General features: G+C 41.6%; 1 protein-coding gene across 3 annotated transcripts in view; it reads right to left on the bottom strand.

Annotated features, from left to right (window-relative positions):
* Positions 1-4,355: 4,355 nt before the first annotated feature.
* Positions 4,356-21,265, bottom strand: part of KCTD20 (potassium channel tetramerization domain containing 20) — a 28,889-nt gene continuing 11,979 nt past the window's right edge. Inside the window, exons 1-8 of one of the 3 annotated variants that reach the window (XM_082639485.1) lie at positions 20,993-21,117; positions 18,185-18,390; positions 15,344-15,617; positions 12,576-12,678; positions 12,095-12,215; positions 10,801-10,998; positions 9,300-9,410; positions 4,356-7,961 (exon numbers count right to left, since the gene is read on the bottom strand). In XM_082639485.1, coding sequence (XP_082495611.1) covers positions 7,669-7,961; positions 9,300-9,410; positions 10,801-10,998; positions 12,095-12,215; positions 12,576-12,678; positions 15,344-15,617; positions 18,185-18,344 — 1,260 coding nt within the window. In that variant the 5' untranslated portion in view covers positions 18,345-18,390; positions 20,993-21,117 and the 3' untranslated portion in view covers positions 4,356-7,668. Of the gene's footprint in view, positions 7,962-9,299; positions 9,411-10,800; positions 10,999-12,094; positions 12,216-12,575; positions 12,679-15,343; positions 15,618-18,184; positions 18,391-20,992; positions 21,118-21,265 lie in introns of those variants that run through there. The other 2 variants (XM_082639484.1, XM_082639486.1) reach the window with 2 other exon arrangements.

Raw genomic sequence — 21,265 nt, 5'->3', positions numbered from 1 at the left:
CTTGGAATCATGATTACAAATTTTTCCTTTGCAGATGCCTTCCTGGGGGATGGTCCTCTTCACCCTAAAGGGTCACATGCAGGCCTGGGCTAACCAGGCCTCTCTGCTGTGGTGCTCTCAAGAGAGACCCTCTGAATTTTAGCACAAAGTGCCTTTTCTTTCACAGCTGCCACTGCCTTTAGAGGACTTTCGCTGCATCAGAAAAATGTGGAGGCTCCATATTAATGCATTATTACTTTTAAAAATTTTGATAACTCTTAAAGCATCATTTGCACCTATGTGGTAACTTTGCCTGTTGCAGAGTGTCGTAGCCAAGCCACAGCTGGGAGACTGCTTTCTGCCAGTCTTGAGGTTGTTAACATCAGCTATGAAAGGAATGTCCTAGCTTAGCCATTCAGAAAAGAAAAATGGACTATCAAAGTTACAGTAGTAAATGAAACTGCTTTGGGTTTTAATGTCTTAGAGGAAGAAAAAAGAGTATTAGGGAAATATTAACTCTGGATGAAGGTAATGTGTTTCCCCTTATTCTTTCATTCATGGTTTGCTAGTGAAAAGGAAGTGAGATTCTTTTGTGTAACTTTGTAGCTTCTTTGGATTACCAAATAGTTGGGGTCTTGACCCCTATGTGGTTTGCAAGACTGTGTGGTAAGCATGGCCAATGAGAGGTAATGGGAGGGTGGTAGGTAGTCTGTGTGTTGGGGAGTGGCAGGGGATAATTTGTTTTGGGGGGGGAATGCCCACATTTTAACTTTTAAATGTCTGAATAAACTGTGTGAAAACAATAGTATAAGTCTGTGGCTCGTAATTCAAAGAGCCAGAGTGCTGATGGCTTCACCCTTTTGTCTGCATACCGTTAAACACTGAAGACCACCTTTAGGCAAAATGCTTTACCATCTCAGGGAAGATGGGACCTGCTTTTTTTTTTTTTTTTTTTTTTTTTTTTTTTGGCGGTACACGGGCCTCTCACTGTCGTTGGCCTCTCCCGTTGCGGAGCACAGGCTCCGGACGCGCAGGCTCAGCAGCCACGGCTCACGGGCCCAGCCGCTCCACAGCATGTGGGATCTTCCCGGCCTGGGGTACGAACCCGTGTCCCCTGCATCGGCAGGCGGACTCTCAACCACTGCGCCACCAGGGAAGCCCGGGACCTGCTTTTTTGTTCCCTGAGAACAAGTCTTCTGGACTGGAGTTCATGTAAAGAGACTATCTTCTGTTGGCCTCACGTCTGTGCTTTCACCTGGCTCAGTGTTACTGGGCAGTGGGCACTATTGCAGTAAGTGCAGTTAGGCCAAGGGGAGACCTGCCGACGAAAGTTCTGTCAACTGGTGGACCCTTTATACAACTGTTTGTTTGTAGCTCAGCCCCATTTTTTTTCAGCCTGGGGTTGACCAGGAATCTCACAAGCTCCCAGGATGGACTTCTCAGCTCCCTGTGTCCACCAGAGCAGGGCTCTCTGGATGTAGATTTAAGGAGTCTTATGGGTCCCACTTCTTAGCTCCTTCTCTGGGTCAGGAAAAGGACCCTCAGGCAAAGAGGAAGGGGCAAAGACCAACCAGGGCGGGAACTGCAGGCAGAGGTTAGTTAAATGCAGCCTAACAATGTAGTCTTTCCAAGGCTCATGAGTTTCAAGAAACATGTCGGGAACCATTGGCTCAGTGTTGGTCCTATTCACAGATAATTCTCTGTCCTGTCTCTTAGGAAAAGTTAGAAAATAATAGAACTTGAACTGTACTGCATACTAAAATGAAACTGAATGCTGATGTCATTCAGACTCCTTGATTCAGGAGTACATCAGAATTTTCTTCAGTACCTATTTAAGAATTTCAAAAGTAAGAGGGGAATCCTTTGGGATTAATGGTCAGGCTGTGAATAGCAGATTGCTAATTTTAACACTCATCTGTATAGTGTAGGAATCCTCTGCCATTGATTGCTGCTACTATTTCTCTGAATCATTTATTTCCTTGGAAAGCAAATTTCCTGGATCACTGTCTCCTGTTACTCTCTCCTGGGCCTCTGTGTGTAACCCAAACGGTGTTTTGAATTGAATGCAAAAGGATTCAGTGAATGGTATTTTCCTTTCCTAGTTAGCAACCATCTCCCTGGAATGATCTGTCAAAACCAACACTGACTTAAAAACAAGCCTCCACACTGCTCTTTAGGCATATTTTCAGAGAAAAACATCTTGCCCACATAATACTTAAGCATTCATAAAATACAGAGCTCAATCCCAGGTACACGGGGGATGCAATAGGGAAGCCCACTGTGGTTCTGAACCACAGATCAGTTTGAGGAGAGAGTTCCCAGCCACAAAGTTGGCTTAACAGAATTGCAGTATCAACTATAAAGTTATTAGTATGTCAGTGTTGCCGTAACAGTACTATTAAGCCAACACTGAGTTGTTGGGAAGGTTGAGGAAGCTTCCCAGAGGGGTTTGGCAGAGGGGAAGGTGAGCAGTGCAGGATTTGGGAGGCTGGTAGGTACGGTCCTGTGCTGTGACAGAGGCGTGGAGCTATGAGTAAGTATTGCTTCCTGAAAAACTCACTTTCGTTACTTCATTTCCCTCACTTCAGTCTGGTTTCTTCCCCTTGTGTGAAACACGTTAGTATTAATTATCCCATGTGCAAAACGTGCTAGTACTAATTTTTATAATCATTCCTCTGTTCACTGGCGTCCTAACTGCCACATCCACTGGCTTCTCTTCAGCCCTCATCTACCTGACCACCCAGCTGCACTCACACTGTTCAGTTAAAACAAAAAACTCTGCTCCCACCTCTCCGACTTCCTTCTTGGTAGTTCCTCTGCCACTGCCCAAATGCTGGTGCTCCTCAGAGCAATGCCTTTGCCTTTTTTTCACTCGTGTGATCTCCCCCATACTGTGGCTTCAGCTGCCGTTTTTGTGGTGAGATCTTCAAAATGACCATCCTGCCTGGATCCCTCCCCGGAACTCTAGATCCCATGTAGCCGAGTGCCTATTAGAAGTTGCCACCTGGAAGGCCTCTTACAGGTGCCAACTGTCCTTACGGAGCTCCTCTTGCCTCCACAGCCTTTTTTCTAGCTCATTCTACCTACTGTCCAAGCCAGAAATTCTTACATGATTCCCATCAGTAAACATAATTCTGGGGCATGACTGTCCATCCTACCAGTGTCTTCATCATTCCTTGCTGAGTCCATTGTGGTCTCTTAGCTGACCTTTGTCCCTGGTCCTTCCCCTTTCAAGTCTGTTGTCCTCTCTGCTGCCAAAGAAACTCTCTTAAATTTCAAGTCTGATCATGTTATTCTGCATAAAATCCTTCAGGCTCCTGAGAGCTTATATAATGAGACCAAACACCTTTGAGGTACAAGGGCCCTTCCTTACTCTGGCCTATCTATCTCTGCATTACTATCCTCCCCTGCCCCCATCATCCTCTTCCCTGATGACAATAAGCAACTATTTCACCTTTGCATCTTTGCTTATATAGTTGAGTTGGCCTGGAATACTTCCTTTTGGATTCATGAATCCAAAACAACTAGTATTTGTCTTTCACAGTTTGGTTCATGTGTCATGTATAGAACCCTCTTGTGAACTCTAATTTTCATAGTAAAAACTGGCTACTCCATCCTTATGCGCTTCCTGAGTGACCTGGACTATTTATGGATCTGTCTTTGTGCAATTATAAGAGCCCTCTGAAGGGAAGAACTGTGTCCTAGTCAGCATGTCCCTGTGACCAAGCAGCGCTTGGCACTGAACATACTCAGTGGGCCATGCCTTCAGAGCATGTTCTTAACCTCTGTGCTGACAAAGGCAGGCCTGCCAGGGAGGCCCTGGCTTGCTTCAACACCCCTTCAAGTTGTCAGTGTCACCAGTAAGCTCTCAGGCCAACTGTGCTGAGGGGAGTTCGGGAGGCACCTGACTAGAAGAGGGCCGAATCAGAGAGCAGAGGATGAGCAAGGTGCCCCACAGCAGTGTTTCCCAGGGACCTGCCTGGACCCTGCCCTACCTTCTTAGCTGCCTTTCATGCCTGCCATGCTTCCTCACTTGCTTGAAACCAAAAGTAGAACATAGAAGTTTGTGAGTCATCTTACCTTTCAAATTTACGTTTGGTTTTGTGGGGTACTACTTGGTTGGATTTGAGTGTTCAAGGGGTCTTGAATGCAAGTTAACCAGAAACTCAAGAGAGCAGACCATTATGGCTCTGGAACCTGTGAATTATAAGAAATAGCAGGGTGGGAAAAGCACATACAGGCTCCAGGCCAGCTGCATCCCCGCTGGCTGCTGTAGGAAAGAGCCTCTCCTGGGCAGTCCGCGTGCTGCTACTCTCCGTTCCCTTTAACATCTTGAGTTCCAATATTATTTTCTGCTAAAAAACAACAACAACATGGACACAAATGATAACATTTTATTATAGAAAAAGCATCCCAAATATAGGATTTCGTAAACACTGGTAGGTGAACAAGTGCAACTTTAAAAGTAAATACAAAGTAAAGAGGCAAAACCTACAAGCATTTTGCCTTTAAGAGAAAATGTAATGTTCTCCTGCAGAGGTGATCCTACCCAGAGCACGGATGTGGCTCCATCTCCCATAAAGGTATCAGGTTTGCTTTCTGAACTATGCCCAGTTTAACAATTTCAAAATGATGGCAAGAAGTGGCACTGAATAAGTCACTAACTGATTCTTAACTTTCTATTGACTATTACTCGATAAAGGCTTCCCATCACACTTTGACAATTTAAAGCCTGTGCTCTGATTGTTTTTACTTTACAGAAGGACCTGCTGGAACACTATCCATCCTTTCTGGGCTTATGCCACAGTATTTTCATAGACCTGTATACATTAGGTATCACACGGAATTTAGTTCAAAATAATACTGGCTACTGCATATCATGCAATAAATCCAGCTACTTTCTAGCTTCTTTACCTTTTTTTTACTGTCATCCTTTTAATACCTTTTCTCCACTTTGGAGAAACCATTAAGTAATATCAGACACATTTTAACACTGTCTCCTTTCCTGCTCCCAATTCCTTAATGGGAAATGTTTCCTAATCAACAATACATGATATGATGCAGACACAAATTCAGATCCTAAACCTCAAATTCAGGTTTATCTTGGCCTGCTGAGATAGATACCTCTGAATAAGACAGTCTGGGTAAAAACATTTTCTTATGAAAATGTTTCTGTATAATCAGCCTGGCTTACTTATTTAGGCACTTAGGAAAAAACCACCAAACCTGAGTTTCACCTTTTTAATTAGAAATACCTGTTGCCCGGCTGGCCAGTAACTGACTCTGAAGGGAATGACTGCAACCCAGCTCTTGTTCCTGCGAGAACTGCGAGGTCCTGCCGCCACGGGATGTCCTGGCCCTGGGAACAGAGCTGCTGTGGCTGAAAGGAGCCACCAAATTACAGTGATGCTGCGCTCCAGGCTGGAAGGGCGTGGGGTACAGAAGAAATGTCCTCTCCACCAGAGGGAACCTGTGGGCCCAGTTTTTCCCTCCGTCACCACCACCTGGCAACACTGGCAGATTTACTTCCACAGATCTCCAGCTCACCCGAACCCTAAGGGTTGGGGCCGAAAGCACGTTAACCCAATTTTGGGGGAAAAAAAGACCTGGTTTTTGAAAGTCAGAGGAAATTAAACATTTACATAGAACAAAGTGTTAAGTACATGCCACACTTTCATACCTAGCTTTTTACCTAAGCAATGACTAATAAGTTTTAGAGTGTTAGTGGAGACATGTCTACCCTTAAATGTTATATTAAGCTATAAAACATAAATTATACATACTTATTATAGTCTACACAAAAGTTAAATTTCCTTTGTGATGGCATGGAAGTCAACCACAAAGTGTAAAGGAAGCACCATTAAACAATTATCCTGGCTGGTCATGGGTATGAATGTAGTACCAGTAAGGTCAAAGCCAAACCTGACCTCAAACAGCCAATTCTTTTCACAGGAATAAAACTACCCCTGGCTACAAAATAACGTTAACCCTAAACATTAACCCTGGCCATCAGCCTTACAAATAGATGCCAGTGATAATCAGAATAACTCTGTAGCTGGGGTACGGCTCGGTTTAACCCCTTACTACTAATTTTTCTGAATAAGGAACACAGCGTTGATGTCCCCTGTGACACTGGCCCTGGTCACATGCACAGAGAATACACGCCTTAAGAACACTCTTGTTCTTCAAGCCTGGAAAGAGTAGCTGTCAACACCCAATCTGACTTTACCTTTGGAGAATTCTGACTAGGGCGGTCATAAAATGGCATCAAGTAGCTTGCCCTATAGTATCTTGTGGAAATGGAATTTAAGAAAACCAGTCCTGTTCTTAGAGAACTTGAAGGAAACTATGTGTCTCTTTGTACATGCTCAGGGTAGGTGATTGGAAGGCCAACCTCTACCATAAAATGGGAAAGATCTCAAGACACATCTGACTCTAGAATCTAAATTTAGCTCTACTGTTAACAGCCATGGAGACATCAGGGGAGGTGGTTACAGTACCCAGAGGAGTGATCTGGGTCGTCACACACCATGTACTATTAACCCAGAGCTGACAGATCAATCAAAATGACTAGGCTTAATTTCCCTTCAACTCATTCTTCCTTTGGAGGTGACATTAGTATGGTTTTCTTACCCAGTGTGAGCAGCTGACAGGCTATTTCAAAAATTAAAATATCCTGATACCTAAAAATATTCCATAGTATGAAAAGAATATACAATGAAAAACCCTGCACTGAGACAAAGTCTAGGCAGGTGACGTTTTCTCACCCAGATTCACCCCCAGTCCTACCCACCAAGCTCTTACTAGTCTTTCTACTGAGAAACTGAGCACTCCTAAGAAATCATTGCCCTCATCTTGAAAGCCTTTTAAGCCATATCTAAGGTCTCCTAGCCACCCCCACAGCATGCTGGCCTAGGGTGAAGACCTATGGCTTCACACCAGATTCCAAGCCAGGATAATCAAAGTGTGAATTTCACTCCAAATAAATAATTTGTTTAGGGTCAAAAACCTTGAGGCTGAAAAGGTTTCATAAACATTGTTATACATTATCCTTCCTGTCAAAGAATCTGTGAGGTTTTGGATTGTTCATTGCAATAATGAAAAAAAAAAAAAAACTGAACTGAAGCTCCTAAGAATTTCCTTTGGACATTTTGAATGAGAGCCTATTTCTTCCCAGATGCAACCTGGGCACAGAGGCCACCAGGATGGTATCTTCACTAACCTCTAATGGGCATCCAATTAGTGCCTGCTTGTAGAAGATATTGTCTACTTCTAAGTTTGGTCCCTTTGCTGCTAAGTAATTTGCCTAGAAGAAAACCAAATAAAACAAACAAAAGCCAAGAACAGAGTGTAAAGGACGAGAACTGCTTTGCTGAATATGAGGCAATAGGAGTCTTGACCTCCTTTCCTGCCTTTGCAGTTATGCAAAGACTCGGTGAACAGCACCAGACCCCAAATTTTCAAGTTACCAGGGCTGCTGCAAAGTTGGTAGCTTAATTACCAGTGAGTGCCTTTTCATCTCCTGCCAGAGGCACAGACTTACTGAAAAGGACACATGTTAATTATGGCAGAAAAGGGAAGGATGGGGGAGAAGCATGTCTCCTACTTAGTGTGAGACAAACCATGGGGAGGATTGGCTGTGGGCATCCCAGACAGAGAAAAGGCCGGCAGAGGGGCCCACAGCTGCCCCTAATCCTGAAAGTCGTTAGAAGCCATCTGAGAAAGTGGGGCATTTAGCCGGTCAAGTTCATCCACTTGGGGCGGGTGGTGCATTAGTATCTCTTGGTCCTCCAAGACATCTTCTCCAGCAGCTACCAGATTAGTGAGGGATTTGCTTCGAACACACTGGAAATCCACATGGCGACTCTTTCCTTCTTCTTTTTCCCATGACATCTGGATAAAGGGGCGCTGCACGTAATTATAGATCACTTCAGACCGGCCACCAGGTCTCCTCTTAATTTTTTCTTTACAGGTAGGATAACCTGAAACGGGAAAAAAGCCATCATGACCCCAGCAAATTGCTCACTCTGGTTTCCATACTTCCTTCTTCCTAACCACATGAATTTCCTCCCAAATCCCAAGACTATGTGAAAACTACAGGGAAGTGACCACGTTCTCTGAGGCCCAGCCACCTACATGCTTGCTTCTCTCCTGCTCAGGTTAGTAGGTTTTGTCCTTAGAAGCGAAGTAACAAAAATTGTATCCCCCTTCTAATGGAAGAGGGAGAAGCCTCCTACTAATTTCAGAAGCCTTTATTTTACTGGCTTCAATACTATAGAACAAAAATCCTACTGGGGCATGGTTACTCTAGTCCTCTAATTCTATTGCTTAGAGGGCAACCTGTATGAGAAGTAGTTAAGGAAATGTGAAATGTTTAAGCCTAAAGAAAAAACTGGGATGCTGCCTAAAATATCTGAAAGTCTGTCACAGGGATATGGGAGAAATCTTATGCAGAGCATATATCTTCACAGGCTAGAACTAGAAGGATGACAGAAGAGGGAGGAGGTTATCTATTATATATGTGGAAGAATATTCTCATGGTAGGACAGTTTGATGGGCTGCTGTGGGAAATGGAGTGATCCCTGTCACTCTGTCCCTGTGGTTTCCAAAGACATAAAGGAGGACACAGTAGAAAGAGGTTTAGCAGATGATCTCAAAAATCTCTTCCAACGTTAAGTTCCAACCTAAGCTGGACACAACGGGTTCTGTGAGCAATATTGAGACAGCCAGAGTAGCCAAACACAAGAGTCAAAGACCCATGGAGGGGAGACCAGAATGCCTTCAGCACTCTCCGGGAATCAGTCTCCAATACCCTTCCACGGAGACCACAGGTTGGGAGCCATTGCTCAAATCATTTAAAGCAGTTTTGTCAATATATCCAGACACTCCCCAAAGGTATGTAGTGGAATAAAATGAGTCTCCAAGTTATAGTTTTCAGAAGGACCCTTCCAGATCCCAGAAAGATCCTCACCAAGATTGTTGGCTAAACAGCTGGCCCTCCCACTTGGTGAACCCACAAGCCCTGCTACATTTACCCCCCCAGTGCCTAGTCCTCACTGCTCTTTACCCTGAGGCAGTAAACTGGGACTTATTCCTACAGCTGCTTTAAAGCATTTTCAACTGGAAATAAAATGACAAGGAAATGTAAGGGCAAACTAAAACAAAAATAGGAATCTTTGAACTTGGGTAGGAATGTAGTTTCCATGTGTGTCTATTTTCTAGGCCCTCGGAAGCCAGGTTTTAAGGACAAAAGCTGTGGCCATAGATCCAACCTATTCCAAGAGCCATGCAAGCTGAATATTGACGGGGATGTTCTTTACCTTCAATTCCAATGCGAATGTTTTTCAGGCCCCGTTCCTTTAACACTGTTTTAGCGACATCCCGATTCTCAATATATTTGAAAAATCTATAGAGCTTAGAGCTATAAAGAACTGGGGGAAAAAAAATCTGGGGTTAGTCACGGAGTGAATACCTCTGTAAGAGGAAGGAGATGAGCTAACAGATTCAGACTAATGACCTGAGCCCTGATGCCAAAAAGTCCATATGGATCACAGATTAAATGTTAAATAATAAATCAACCATAAGAAAGAAACCATACAAGAAATTTTTATAGTCTCAGGGTAGGAAAGACCTTTCTGGATATGACATAAAACCTAGAAGTCATAAAAGAAAAACTGATACAGTTGATTACATAAAAAAAAATCTCTGCTTATCCAAAAACACCAAACAAAGCTAAGAAGACAACCAACTGGGAAAAATATTTGCAACTCATATTACAAAGGGCTAATTTCCTTGATATCTATAAAGAGAGTGGTCACAAATAGATTTTACAAATCATTAAGGAAAAGACTAACAATCCAATTTTGTAATGGGCAAAAGGCATGATTACAGTTAACAGAAAAGGAAATGAAAATGGCTCTTAAAAAGATGTTCAATCTCATTCATGAAGTGAGAAATGCAAATTAAAACTCAAGTGAGATGCTGTTTTTCTCCTATCAGAGTGGCAAAGATAAAAGTTCAGTGAAACTCTGTCTTGGTGAGCATATGGGAAACAAACCCATCATATATTGTCTTGTAAGTATAAACTGGCTCAACCTTTATGAAAGAGAATTTGGCAAATTTTATCAAAATCATAAAAGCACAAAGCTTTTGACACAGAAATTTCATTTCTAGGAATATTATTCTATAGAGACATACATGTGTGAAAGACTTTGTTTAAAAAGATATTCACTGCAGCATTATTTATAATTTATAGTTTAAATGGTCATCAAAAGGGCTGGTTAAATCAATTATAGCACAATCATGCAATGGAATACTATTCAGCCATAAAAAAGACTGTGGAAGCTTTTAATGTAAGACATGATATAGAACAGTCTCTACAATATGGTATCATTTGGGAAAAGAACATGTAATTGCTTATGTATGTGCACTGAATAAATCTGGAAGAATATAAAAGAAACTGAGGAGGAAAACTGGGTAGATGAGGCAGGGTGGGAATAACTTTTCAATGTATATCCTTTTGTATTTTCTGAATTTTGAATTACTACCAATTCAAAAGGATTTAAAGTGAAACAAATGGAGAGAAGAATGACACCACCACTCAATGTGCTGCCGCAGTACTGACACAGCAGCAGACACCAGAGGCAGACATGGGAAGTATAACGATGTTCCCCGTGCTCCCCAGCAGGAAAGACCCTCATCCAGGTGAGTGTGCTCATCACCGGCTCAACAGCGACAGTCACACTGGTTCTAGGATTTAGCTGCCACTCTGGGCAGCACATTTCTTGCTGGAAACAGGTACATCATGCAAGGGGCTCCTACTTTGGGAATACTCCTCCCCCATGGGTGGGGGGTGGTCTTCATCCCAGTCCACAGAATCCTCATCCGTCAGCACGACAATGTGGCATTCTCGCTCCCCTTTCTTGGCACAGCCCACCATGATGGGCAGGATCAGCTCTTCGAGGTAGTGATCAAACTGCTTGTGAGCACCGTCATTAGACAGTTCATGCAGTAAAGCACCTGGGAGACAAAAGGCAAGTGAACATCCTCTCTGCTCAAATGCAGGTATTACTGGAGTGAAAAGACTATGAGGTAACAGCTTTTATCATTGATAAGTTCCAGAGAAGTGGCCCATTTAAAGGCAGGGTATGTCTCCTACTCCAAGGCTATAATGTTAGATATTTTTCACATTCTACCAATCTCCTCCTGTTTAATAAACCCTGAGCATTCTGATCAACTGACATGCAATGTCAGTCTTGACATGTCTTGACATGTCTTGACATGCAATGTCAGAACATAAACATTAATTTTACAAGAGACAGAACCATCATTTGGGGATGAGTCTTTATAGTACCTCTTCTGAAGATGCTCTGGACCACAACTTCATAGAGTACCACAGAAGAGGAATGATCTCAAGTTTGGCGACACCAAGGGACTTGCTCTAAGTGTGTACTAGACTCAGTAGAGACACCACACATCTAGAGAACTTCATGGAATATGCAGGGAAATGTACCATGAACTTCAAAGAATTTTAAAATCATTTCAGGAAGCCTAGGTAATGATAAGTGCATGGAGTTTATATTCAGACAATCAGTTCTAATCCCAGCTTTAATGTTTAGAGCTTTGAACAAGCTAATTTCTCCATCTTCTCATTTGGTAAGTGAGATTATTACCTATCTTTCACGGGTTAATTGTGAAACTTATGCAAGTTCACATATATAAAGCACTTAAACACTAAGTTAATAATGATAAACTGTAAGAAGAACCCAGCCAATTTATGTTGTGTGACTTTATTAGTGAACCTTCCCTCATATCTGAGATCAGTATCCTTATTTGTTAAAGAGTTGAGATGCCAAGGTCCCAAGAGGGGAAGCAATTAGCTTGGTGACTCACAGGGTCAAGCTAGACTTAGAACCCACTACATGTTCTCTTGTTTACTCCACTTCTCACAGAGCTTGAAACAAGAGAGGGAATGGTTAGTACCACGTCTCTGCCTCTACAGATGATTTTCAACCCACACTTGAAACGCTTTCTGTTTAGTAATTAAAAATGTCAATTCCAAGCACACTCAAAGTTCAGCTGCTCAAACGCAGCTGGCAGCTTCTCCTGTACTTACTCAGATCTTGACATCGGATAGTGTTGAAGTCAAAGTTAATACAGAGATAATCGCAAGTATCTCTAAGGTCTGGGATAGAGATGCCATCAGGACAATTGATGATACCAGTTTTGTAATAATCCTATAAATTAGGAAGAAGAAATGTAGGCAAAGAACAACATGAAAAATTCCCTCTTCAACCCCCTACTCATTCCTGGTTCTATTAAAGTGGTGGGTTACTAGAACTATCACCAAGTTGGTGACTCATTAGATAGCAAAGTGGCTCCTGGCCATCTTGACATGTTTAATCACAACTTGATACCTGACTGAGCTCACACAAGCAAGAAGGACTTAAGAATTATAAAAACAGAAAATAAAGCGGGAAAGGCAATAACTAGAAATGAGAAACCCTGAAGTCAGAACACAGTCTGATGGAACTCTCAAGGCTTCTGACCATGCACGCCCCCACGGAAGATGATGTAACAAGAAGGCCACTACACACCAGCACCGTTCGAAATACAGTTGCACTGATTCCTTCGGCAATCTCATACTCGCCCTTCTCATTGGGCCGTGTGAAGTTGTACTCTCTTCCTGGTCCAAACATCCTGAAAGATACCCAGGCAACAATGTTACCCGCTGCAGCAGGATTCTTCACAGATGAGACTTCTCCCTTCTTCACCTCATTCTGGAAGACTCCGTTCCACTCTTTCAGTGTAAGTTAAAAACACAGCACTAGGACTCAACCCCTATACAACACACTCAAGTCTTAGGAAACTCCCTTCAGATAGGAAAAGAAGGCAGCAATTGCTTTCAGTGTTTGAGTGCAAGGAGGAACAAAGCAGCAAGCCCTCACAGTTCACCGTAGTGAACTTCTGTGACAGCAAAGAAAGTAGAACAGCACCTGGAGAGGTGGCCCTTGGAAAGCGTCTGGAGTGTGTGACAGTCGCCTCTCACGCCCTCCGCAGCACCCAGGAACCTGCCCACGCACTGGCAGCTCAGGAAGATAGTGTCTCCTCCTCCTCACCCATCAACATGTACCTATCCAGCACACCATCCTTGATATTTCTGAGTTTTGCTTTTCAATATCTAATCTGATAGATGAATCTGTATTAGTAGGTGCAGATGTTACTGCTTTCCCTCTCCTGGTAGATTTTAATGGTGTAACTCTGGAAAAAATGCCCTTCCTCAATCCAAGGAGTAACTAATGACGGGAATTTCAGGTCAAGTAGAAAAGGAGGGTAGGTATTAGGATCATCAGCAATTTGACATATTTCAGAGAGGCAGGCCTGCTCTGGGCATGAATTCAGAGCTCATGAGGGCACAGGGAGGAAGTCTTGCTTTTATATTCATCTTTTCCCATCCTTCCTCTCTCTCTCAGATCCCCTCCAGTAAAACTGGCCCCATGACTTCTACTACTCCTGCTGCACATCTCTGTAGGAGCTGTGGATGGAGAAGCCAGGACAGGGCAGGTGCTGGTATCTTCAGCTGGCCCACTGGGGACTCACTGCCTTTTCCTTCCTTAACCTGTTGGGAAGCCCTGCTGTCCAACTGTTCAAAACTGTTATCCTCCACCCTGAACTGGCTGTTTTCCAAGGTCTGAAAAAGACTCAAGTGCTTTCCAAATCACTACACCATACATAAGAAATCCATTTAGATAAAAGTTGTCTTCAAAGGATGCTGACATTTTTCTGGAATGTTCTGGTTGAAGTGTAGCCGAGACAGCTATGAATCAAAATAGTGAACAACATGCCGTAAATATAATCCCCCCTCAGAGTCATTCATCCAGTAGTGGCATGGATCTGCATTAATCCATTCTCAGCTTCTTAGTTTGTCCCCCTTGTGACCAGTGGCCCACATGTGTAAGCTCACTGGCCAGGCTAATGAATACTTTACGTAGCCACAGGACAGAACAAACCTAAGAAACTCAGAATTCATGACCTCGGCTGACTCAGCTGATGAACCATGTAGATAAAGGGGTCTATTACCCAGAAAATGCTTGCTTTGCTTTTCTTGAGCGCTACTTTTGTAGGCAACCTACTTCAGACAGACAGCCTACCCTGAGGAGTGCCTTTCTGGAAGGAAGGGCCTGGGGGGAAATGGTGGCGATACCAAGACTGAGGACATGAAGTCAAGTCTGATACAGGGCCAATTTAGAAAATGTTTTAATCTTCTATCTTAATCTTAATTCAGATGTTTAAGAAATATATAGGTTTAAAAAAAAAAAAAAAAAGAAATATATAGGTTTGGCTCTGGTTAAAAATGGTTCATCATGAATTTGTATGTATATGTTTAAGTACACACATATTTGAACAGCTATAGTCCACTCAGCCTAAAATTCAGCAAGTTAGTGTGGTCCATTCTGGTTTCTAATTCAGTTCAAATTAGTTCAAAGTCGGAGTGAGGTTAGATCCACTTTCAAGTACTAGATGAAATCCTCAAAAGCCAAATGTTTGTGTGTGTATACACTCAAATTATTTTACTCTTATCCCAATCTGCTCTTCATGTTAAGGTCTACTGTTGGCCAGAAAGAGATCTCCTAACTCCCAGCCCAGGCTCTAAAAGTACTTCCTGGACAGCGCTCCTCCTCAGTAGACTCCTTCCATTCCTAAACTCTAACCCTAAAAAGCTGGAGGCAGGAGATGGTGAGGGAGGGTAAGATTATAGTCTGAATGAAGCAACACAGAGGAAGGAACACGAAGAATTAAGAGAGCAATCGTCAAACAAAACAGCCAGATACAAAGATCCAGTTTCAGAAAACTTGAATAGTAGTGGAGGCATTAGAAATTGACACCATTTGGACCTTTTTGCACTCCCTTTTGTAGGGGGGGTTATTTCACTATACTGGCTTTGTAAATGAAAGTACTCACCCCCCAAAATCACCAACACATATAAGGTTTTTTTTTTTTTTTTTTTTTTTTTTTTTTGCGGTATGCGGGCCTCTCACTGTTGTGGCCTCCCCCGTTGCGGAGCACAGGCTCCGGATGCGCAGGCCCAGCGGCCATGGCTCACGGGCCCAGCCGCTCCGCGGCATATGGGATCCTCCCAGACCGGGGCACGAACCCGTATCCCCTGCATCGGCAGGCGGACTCTCAACCACTGCGCCACCAGGGAGGCCCTTATATAAGGTTTTTATGTCCTCTGTCTCGCAAAAGTATGAAGGTAGAATAAGCAATGAAATGTTTTTATTCTCAAATCTAATGCAAGGCAAACAGCAGGTATTTCTATTCACAGAGAACAGAGTGAATTTGGAAGGAAATTATCATCAATTACCTTCCCAACATGGTATCCGGATGAGCAGTGAAAATTTGTGGATTGACAACAAAACGTGTGCCATCTACGAGAAGTGTCACTTTCTCTGGTGCCTGAGAATGAACGTTACTGCCAAAGCCCACAGTGCTGTTTCCAAATCGTTCTGGAGCGATGAAGGGTTCATGGTTCCGTTTATTCCCACTTTGGAAGCAAGAGCCTTTGATGTCTTCAGGAAGTGGCATCATGTGAGGGAACTGAGGATTTGCTGGCTGAGAGGCAGAGTCAAGTGGAAGGTCTAAAAGATCACACAAACAAACCAAAATAACTCGACAGCAGAAAGCCCCGGGGAAAACTAAACCTTGTCCTCTTAAAAAAAAACAAGAACAAAAACCATTACACAGACAAAAAATCCCAAACTTTAAGTATCCTTATGCAAAAACTCTTGCCTAAAACACGTAAAGAAAAAACACAAACTAGAGACTCATACTGGATCCCCCTGAACTTTTCCTTCTCTGTGTGTGTGTGTGCGCGCGCGCGTGCACACGCGCACGCACTGGGGAGGAGAGAATCAAGGCAATAATGCCTACACTTTAAAATAGAACGATTAAACAATTTTAAAGTAAACTACACACATGGTTAAAAATAATTAAACACTAGAGAAGCATTTCTGTGGAAAACAAGCAATCCTCTGCCATACTGCTTAACCTTCCCTAGTCTTGTTTCACAGAGGCATCGCTTTATTTCCGTTTTCACTTCTATCTCTAAATAACACTCATATTTCCTGTGTTTTATTTAAGGAACTTGATAACTCTGTTAGCCAAAACTATTTGTTTTTCACATTCTTAGAAAACGTTTCTAAATGTTATTTTCCAGAAAGGATAGTGATAGTCTCTAATTGTCACTTTTCCTAGAAATTCACTGAAAAATGCATTTTCATTACGCATAGGAGAATCCTAACATTACCAACACCGTTTTTTGAACAGGCAGGTCTTGCTCTCAACAGAAAAGTTCCAGTGCAGATGGTCTTGGATTAGGATTCATTCATGGAATCTGAGTTTTTGTCCTAGTATCACCAAAGAGCCATTTTCTTTAAGTAATTTATTTGATTTTTCTAAACCTGATTCATCATCTGTAAAATGAAAATAACATTCACTCCACCTACCTCACAGGATTGGTTTGACTATCAACTGAAAGTATGTGAGAGCACTTAAAAATGTATTAATACCACATCATGTAAACAGGCTTAAAACTAAATACCTGAAATCTGGATGTACACAGAAGAGAATCAGGGAAAAGTATTTTCAAAAGGATTACCAGAAGATTCTTTATTTTAAATTGATGTTTGCTTTTTTTATTATATAGCTGTACTTTTTTTAAGAAGATTCTTTTAAATAGGGGGTTCTCCTAAAATATTAAAATAATGTTTTTTTATTTAATGAAAAATTTCAAATATACCAAAGCAGAGTTAATACAATATGTATACATCACCTAGATTTGGCTAGCTAACATTTTCCTACATTGGAAAGAAATAAAATATTATAGATACAACTTAATGTCTCACTCCCGCCCTTCATGTATCTTAAGTTTGTATACAATAATTCATTGTTAGCTAGAGTACACTCAATTTTTTCCCCATTTGCTTCTAGAGAAAAGGAAACCAAAATCTAGACCAAAAACCTGTTTAGGGATCATATCCTAGAGCTTCTGATCAATTTTCAACTTACAAAGAGCTAAGTTTCCACACAATCCATGGGCAAGCTTGTAGCAAGAAATGCTTTAATCACCAAGACAGGCTTTCAACACTCGAAGTGCTATGCTTAAAAATGAAAGTAGGCACCTAACTTATTCAGTTCTTTAGAGCACTTGATTTTCCCCCAGCTATGATGCAATTAAATTGGGTTGATTCCTGAAGGATGCCTCAGATTCCACCCTGCTTAAGTGGGTGAGTAGGAAAAGAGACTCACTGCATAAATTCTCCGTAATGGGGCACTCTAGGGTGGCAGTCACACTCTGCTTTTTTGTCCGTTGATATATATAAAATAACAGCGAACGCTGGCCGGAAAGACAGAGGTTTAAATCCCACCCAGTCCCCTACCTCCTGGCAGTGTGAACCTGAGCAAGTTATGCCTAAGCTTCTGAAGCCTCAGTTTCCTCATCTGTAACAGGAGGATTAATCTAAGCAGGGATCAGCAAACTTTCTGTGAAGGGCTAAAAAGTAAATATTTTGAGCTTTGTGGGTCACAGTCTCTACCACCATAGCAGGAAAGCAGCCATAGAGACAGTATGTAAACAAACGGGCATGATGGCTGTGTTTCACAATTTTATTTACAAAAACAGTGGTTCAGATCTGACCACAGTTTGCCACCCTCGATCTAAACACAGTAAAGTTTCTAGCACAGTGAGTGCTCGATAAACGGTAATTGCTACTGTTTTCAGTAAAAGTTAAAAAGAACCTGACAATTTACCAAGAGCCTTCACATCCATTAACTCAACAGTCTTCTAGCCTCGTGAGGTAAGAAGAATGATTAACAGCCTTGTTTTCTAGATTAAGAAAGCAGGGCTCAGAAAGATTAAGGATCTCGTCCATGGTTACAGCTGGTAAGGAGCAGAGCTAGAATGTGAATCTGTCTTCTGACTCCAAGCCCGAGACTGTTTTTCTTACACCATTACCAAGTTAGATGTACTAAACTGATTAAATAAGTGGAGATTTTTTGTGATAGTCAGATTTATATAACTGTGGTATATAAGCGAAGCTAATTAACTGGATATTTTATTTATTAAGAACATTTATGCCTTCTGGGCAGAATAGGTGCTGAGGTGTCAGAAAGCCCTCCACATTAAGTCAAGATCTAATCATCGTACCATCATTCCTGGGACCTAGAGGATAAGCAAGATTTTGAAGACCAGAAGAAGCCGGGCTATTTGCTTCTTTTTCTTGGGCTGCAGCTGAGGCTTCATCCATCAGGCAGCTGGCCTCCTGCCGCAATAACCTGTCGCTCTCAGTGCCACGGTGAACATTCATCCTCGGACTGTGTATCCTGAACTGTCTGCTTGATCAGGGAGAAATCCTGGAAGACAGGAATATGCATAATTTAGAATTCTCTCCTAACTAGAGGACAGACAGCTCTCATTATTATTATTATTATTATTATTTTGCGGTACGCGGGCCTCTCACTGTTGTGGCCTCTCCCGTTGCGGAGCACAGGCTCCAGACGCGCAGGCTCAGCGGCCATGGCTCACGGGCCCAGCCGCTCCGTGGCATGTGGGATCTTCCCAGACCTGGCACGAACCCGTGTCCCCTGCATCGGCAGGAGGACTCTCAACCACTGTGCCACCAGGGAAGCCCGCATGTATCTTTTTGAATTAGAGTTTTTGTCTTTTCTGAATATATGCCCAGGAGTGGATCATATGGTAGCTCTATTTTTAGCATGGAACCTCCATACTGCTTTCCATAGTGGCTGCACTAATTTACATTCCTACCAACAGTGTAGGAGTGTTCCCTTTTCGGACCTAGGCTTTTTAAAAAAGTCAATTTCATGTAAAACAAAACAATCCCCCCCAAATTGCGGGGGGTGGTGGTGGTATAGAATATGCAAGATTAAAAGACTCAGAACAACCAAATGTAAGGAATGAGCCTTGATTGAATTATGGATCCAAAAAAAAGGTTCTGAAAGAAAATATGAGGCCAGTTGAGTAAATTTGATTATGGGTTATATATTAGTATTATGGAATTGTTCATTTTCTTAGATGTGAAAACAGTATTGTTGTGTTTTTTAAGAGAATGTTCTCAGAATATGCTTGCTAAAGTAACTGGGTGAAGTGTTGTGATGTCTGTAACTTTAAAGTGGTTCAGAAAAATGTGTGCGGTGGGAGAGCACAGGCTCACACACAAATGAGGCAGAGAATCATTGGTAAGTCTGGCGGATATATAAGATTTTACTGATTGTAATGATTTTTTCCATTTTCCTGTAGATTTGAAAAGTTTCAAAATAAAAAGTTGAGGAGAAAATCTTATCTTTACTTCAGAGCCCAGCTCAGATTTTGTCTCATATGAAGACTTCATTTTCCCAACCATACTATCTAGAGGTGATTTTCTCTAACTTTTATGTTTATCTTAAAACCTGAATGCCACATGAGAGCTACCTGAGAAGTTGACCAAATGTTTACAGCAGCACTGTTTACAGTAGCCAAGACATGGAAACTACCCAAGGGCCCATCAACAGACGACTGGTAGATATCTACACACACACAATGGAATATTATTCAGCCATAAAAAATAACGAAGTATTGCCATTTGCAGCAACATGGTTAGACCTAGAGAATATCATACTAAGGTAAGCCAAAGACAAATATTATGAACCACTTATATGTGGAATTTGAAAAATAATACAAATGAACCTATATACAAAACAGAGACAGACTCACAGACATGGAAAACAAACTTATGGCTATCAAAGGGGAAAGGGGGGGAGGATAAATTAGGAGTATGGGATTAACAGATACAAACTACTATACATAAAATAGATAAGCAACAAGGATTCACTATATAACACAGAACTATATTCAGTATCTTATAATAACTGTAATGGAAAATAATCTGAAAAAACATAATTGAATCACTTTGCTGTACACCTGAAACTAACACAATATTGTAAATAGACTATACTTCAATAAAATAAAAATAAAATTTTTTTAAATTTAAAGTCTAGGTCAGTTCTAACATCCATCTGATTGTTTCCACGTGATTAGATACAAGTTTAATTTTCTTAAACAAGAATATGTACATGTATAGGTGACAGTTGAGTCCTTCCAAATACCATCACATCAGAGGCACATAATGCCAGGCTATCCCACTACAGGGGATAAGCTTGATCATGTGGTTAAAGTGGTGACTATAGGTTTATCCATTGTAAAGAGAGATCTAATACCCTATCTCCCAATAACTTTTCACCCAGTGGCTTTAGCATCTATTGATGATTCCTGCCTGAATCAATTATTACATTTGGGACTACAAAATGATGACTTTCTAATTTTATCATTCCTCCTACATTTATTGTCTAGCATTCTTCTGTTAAGTAGAACTATTTCTTCACTCTCCATTTATCTTCCTTTTAAGTATTATGAACTCAAAGATTTGTTTTAATCTAATGTATTATAACAATCCATTACCATCATTTTTTTTCAAATTGTCCAATTTTTGGTTCAAATTGTCCCAGGTGGGACTTCCCTGGTGGCACAGTGGTTAAGACTCTTTGCTCCCAATGCAGGGGGCCCAGGTTCGACCCCTGGTCAGGGAACTAGATTCCACATGCATGCCGCAACTAAATCACATGACACAACTAAGGAGCCCACATGCCACAACTAAGGAGCCCACATGCCACAACTAAGGAGCCCGCCTGCCACAACCAAATAGACCCAGCACAACCAAATAAAATAAATAAATAAATAGTCCCAGTTATGGCTAATATGGTTCCCTTCAAGCCTTCATCTGTGTCATTTAACCCTAATTCTACTGGCTGATGAGGCTACTTCCTGTACAAGAATTTTCTTTTTTTAATGAAAGTTCATAGCAGCTTTATTTTTTTTGTGTGTGTGTGTGTGAGAGGAATTTTATTTTATTTTATTCTATTCTATTCTATTTTATTTTGTACAAGATTTGTCTAAGCTCACCTTTTACCATCTCTGACCCAGACCTAGAATCAGCTATTCCTCCCTGGAGCCTTTGTTCCTTTTAGTGGACAAAAGCATTTATAAATCAGGATCTGAGCACTAGGTGTCTTCATAGCTATTGAGATGTCATCGTCTCCTGAAATGGTCTAGAAGCAAAGTTGGGGATTAAAAAAAAAAAAAAAAAAAGAAAGAGTTTATATTGATATTTTCAACTCAAATTCAACATTATGGTTTTTTTACTTACTTTATATTAGTACTATATCTTTTCTCTCA

Source organism: Mesoplodon mirus, assembly GCF_964341445.2.
Source record: "Mesoplodon mirus genome assembly, chromosome: 12".
Classification (NCBI taxonomy): domain Eukaryota; kingdom Metazoa; phylum Chordata; class Mammalia; order Artiodactyla; family Ziphiidae; genus Mesoplodon; species Mesoplodon mirus.
This window is presented reverse-complemented; position numbering and strand designations above follow the sequence as displayed.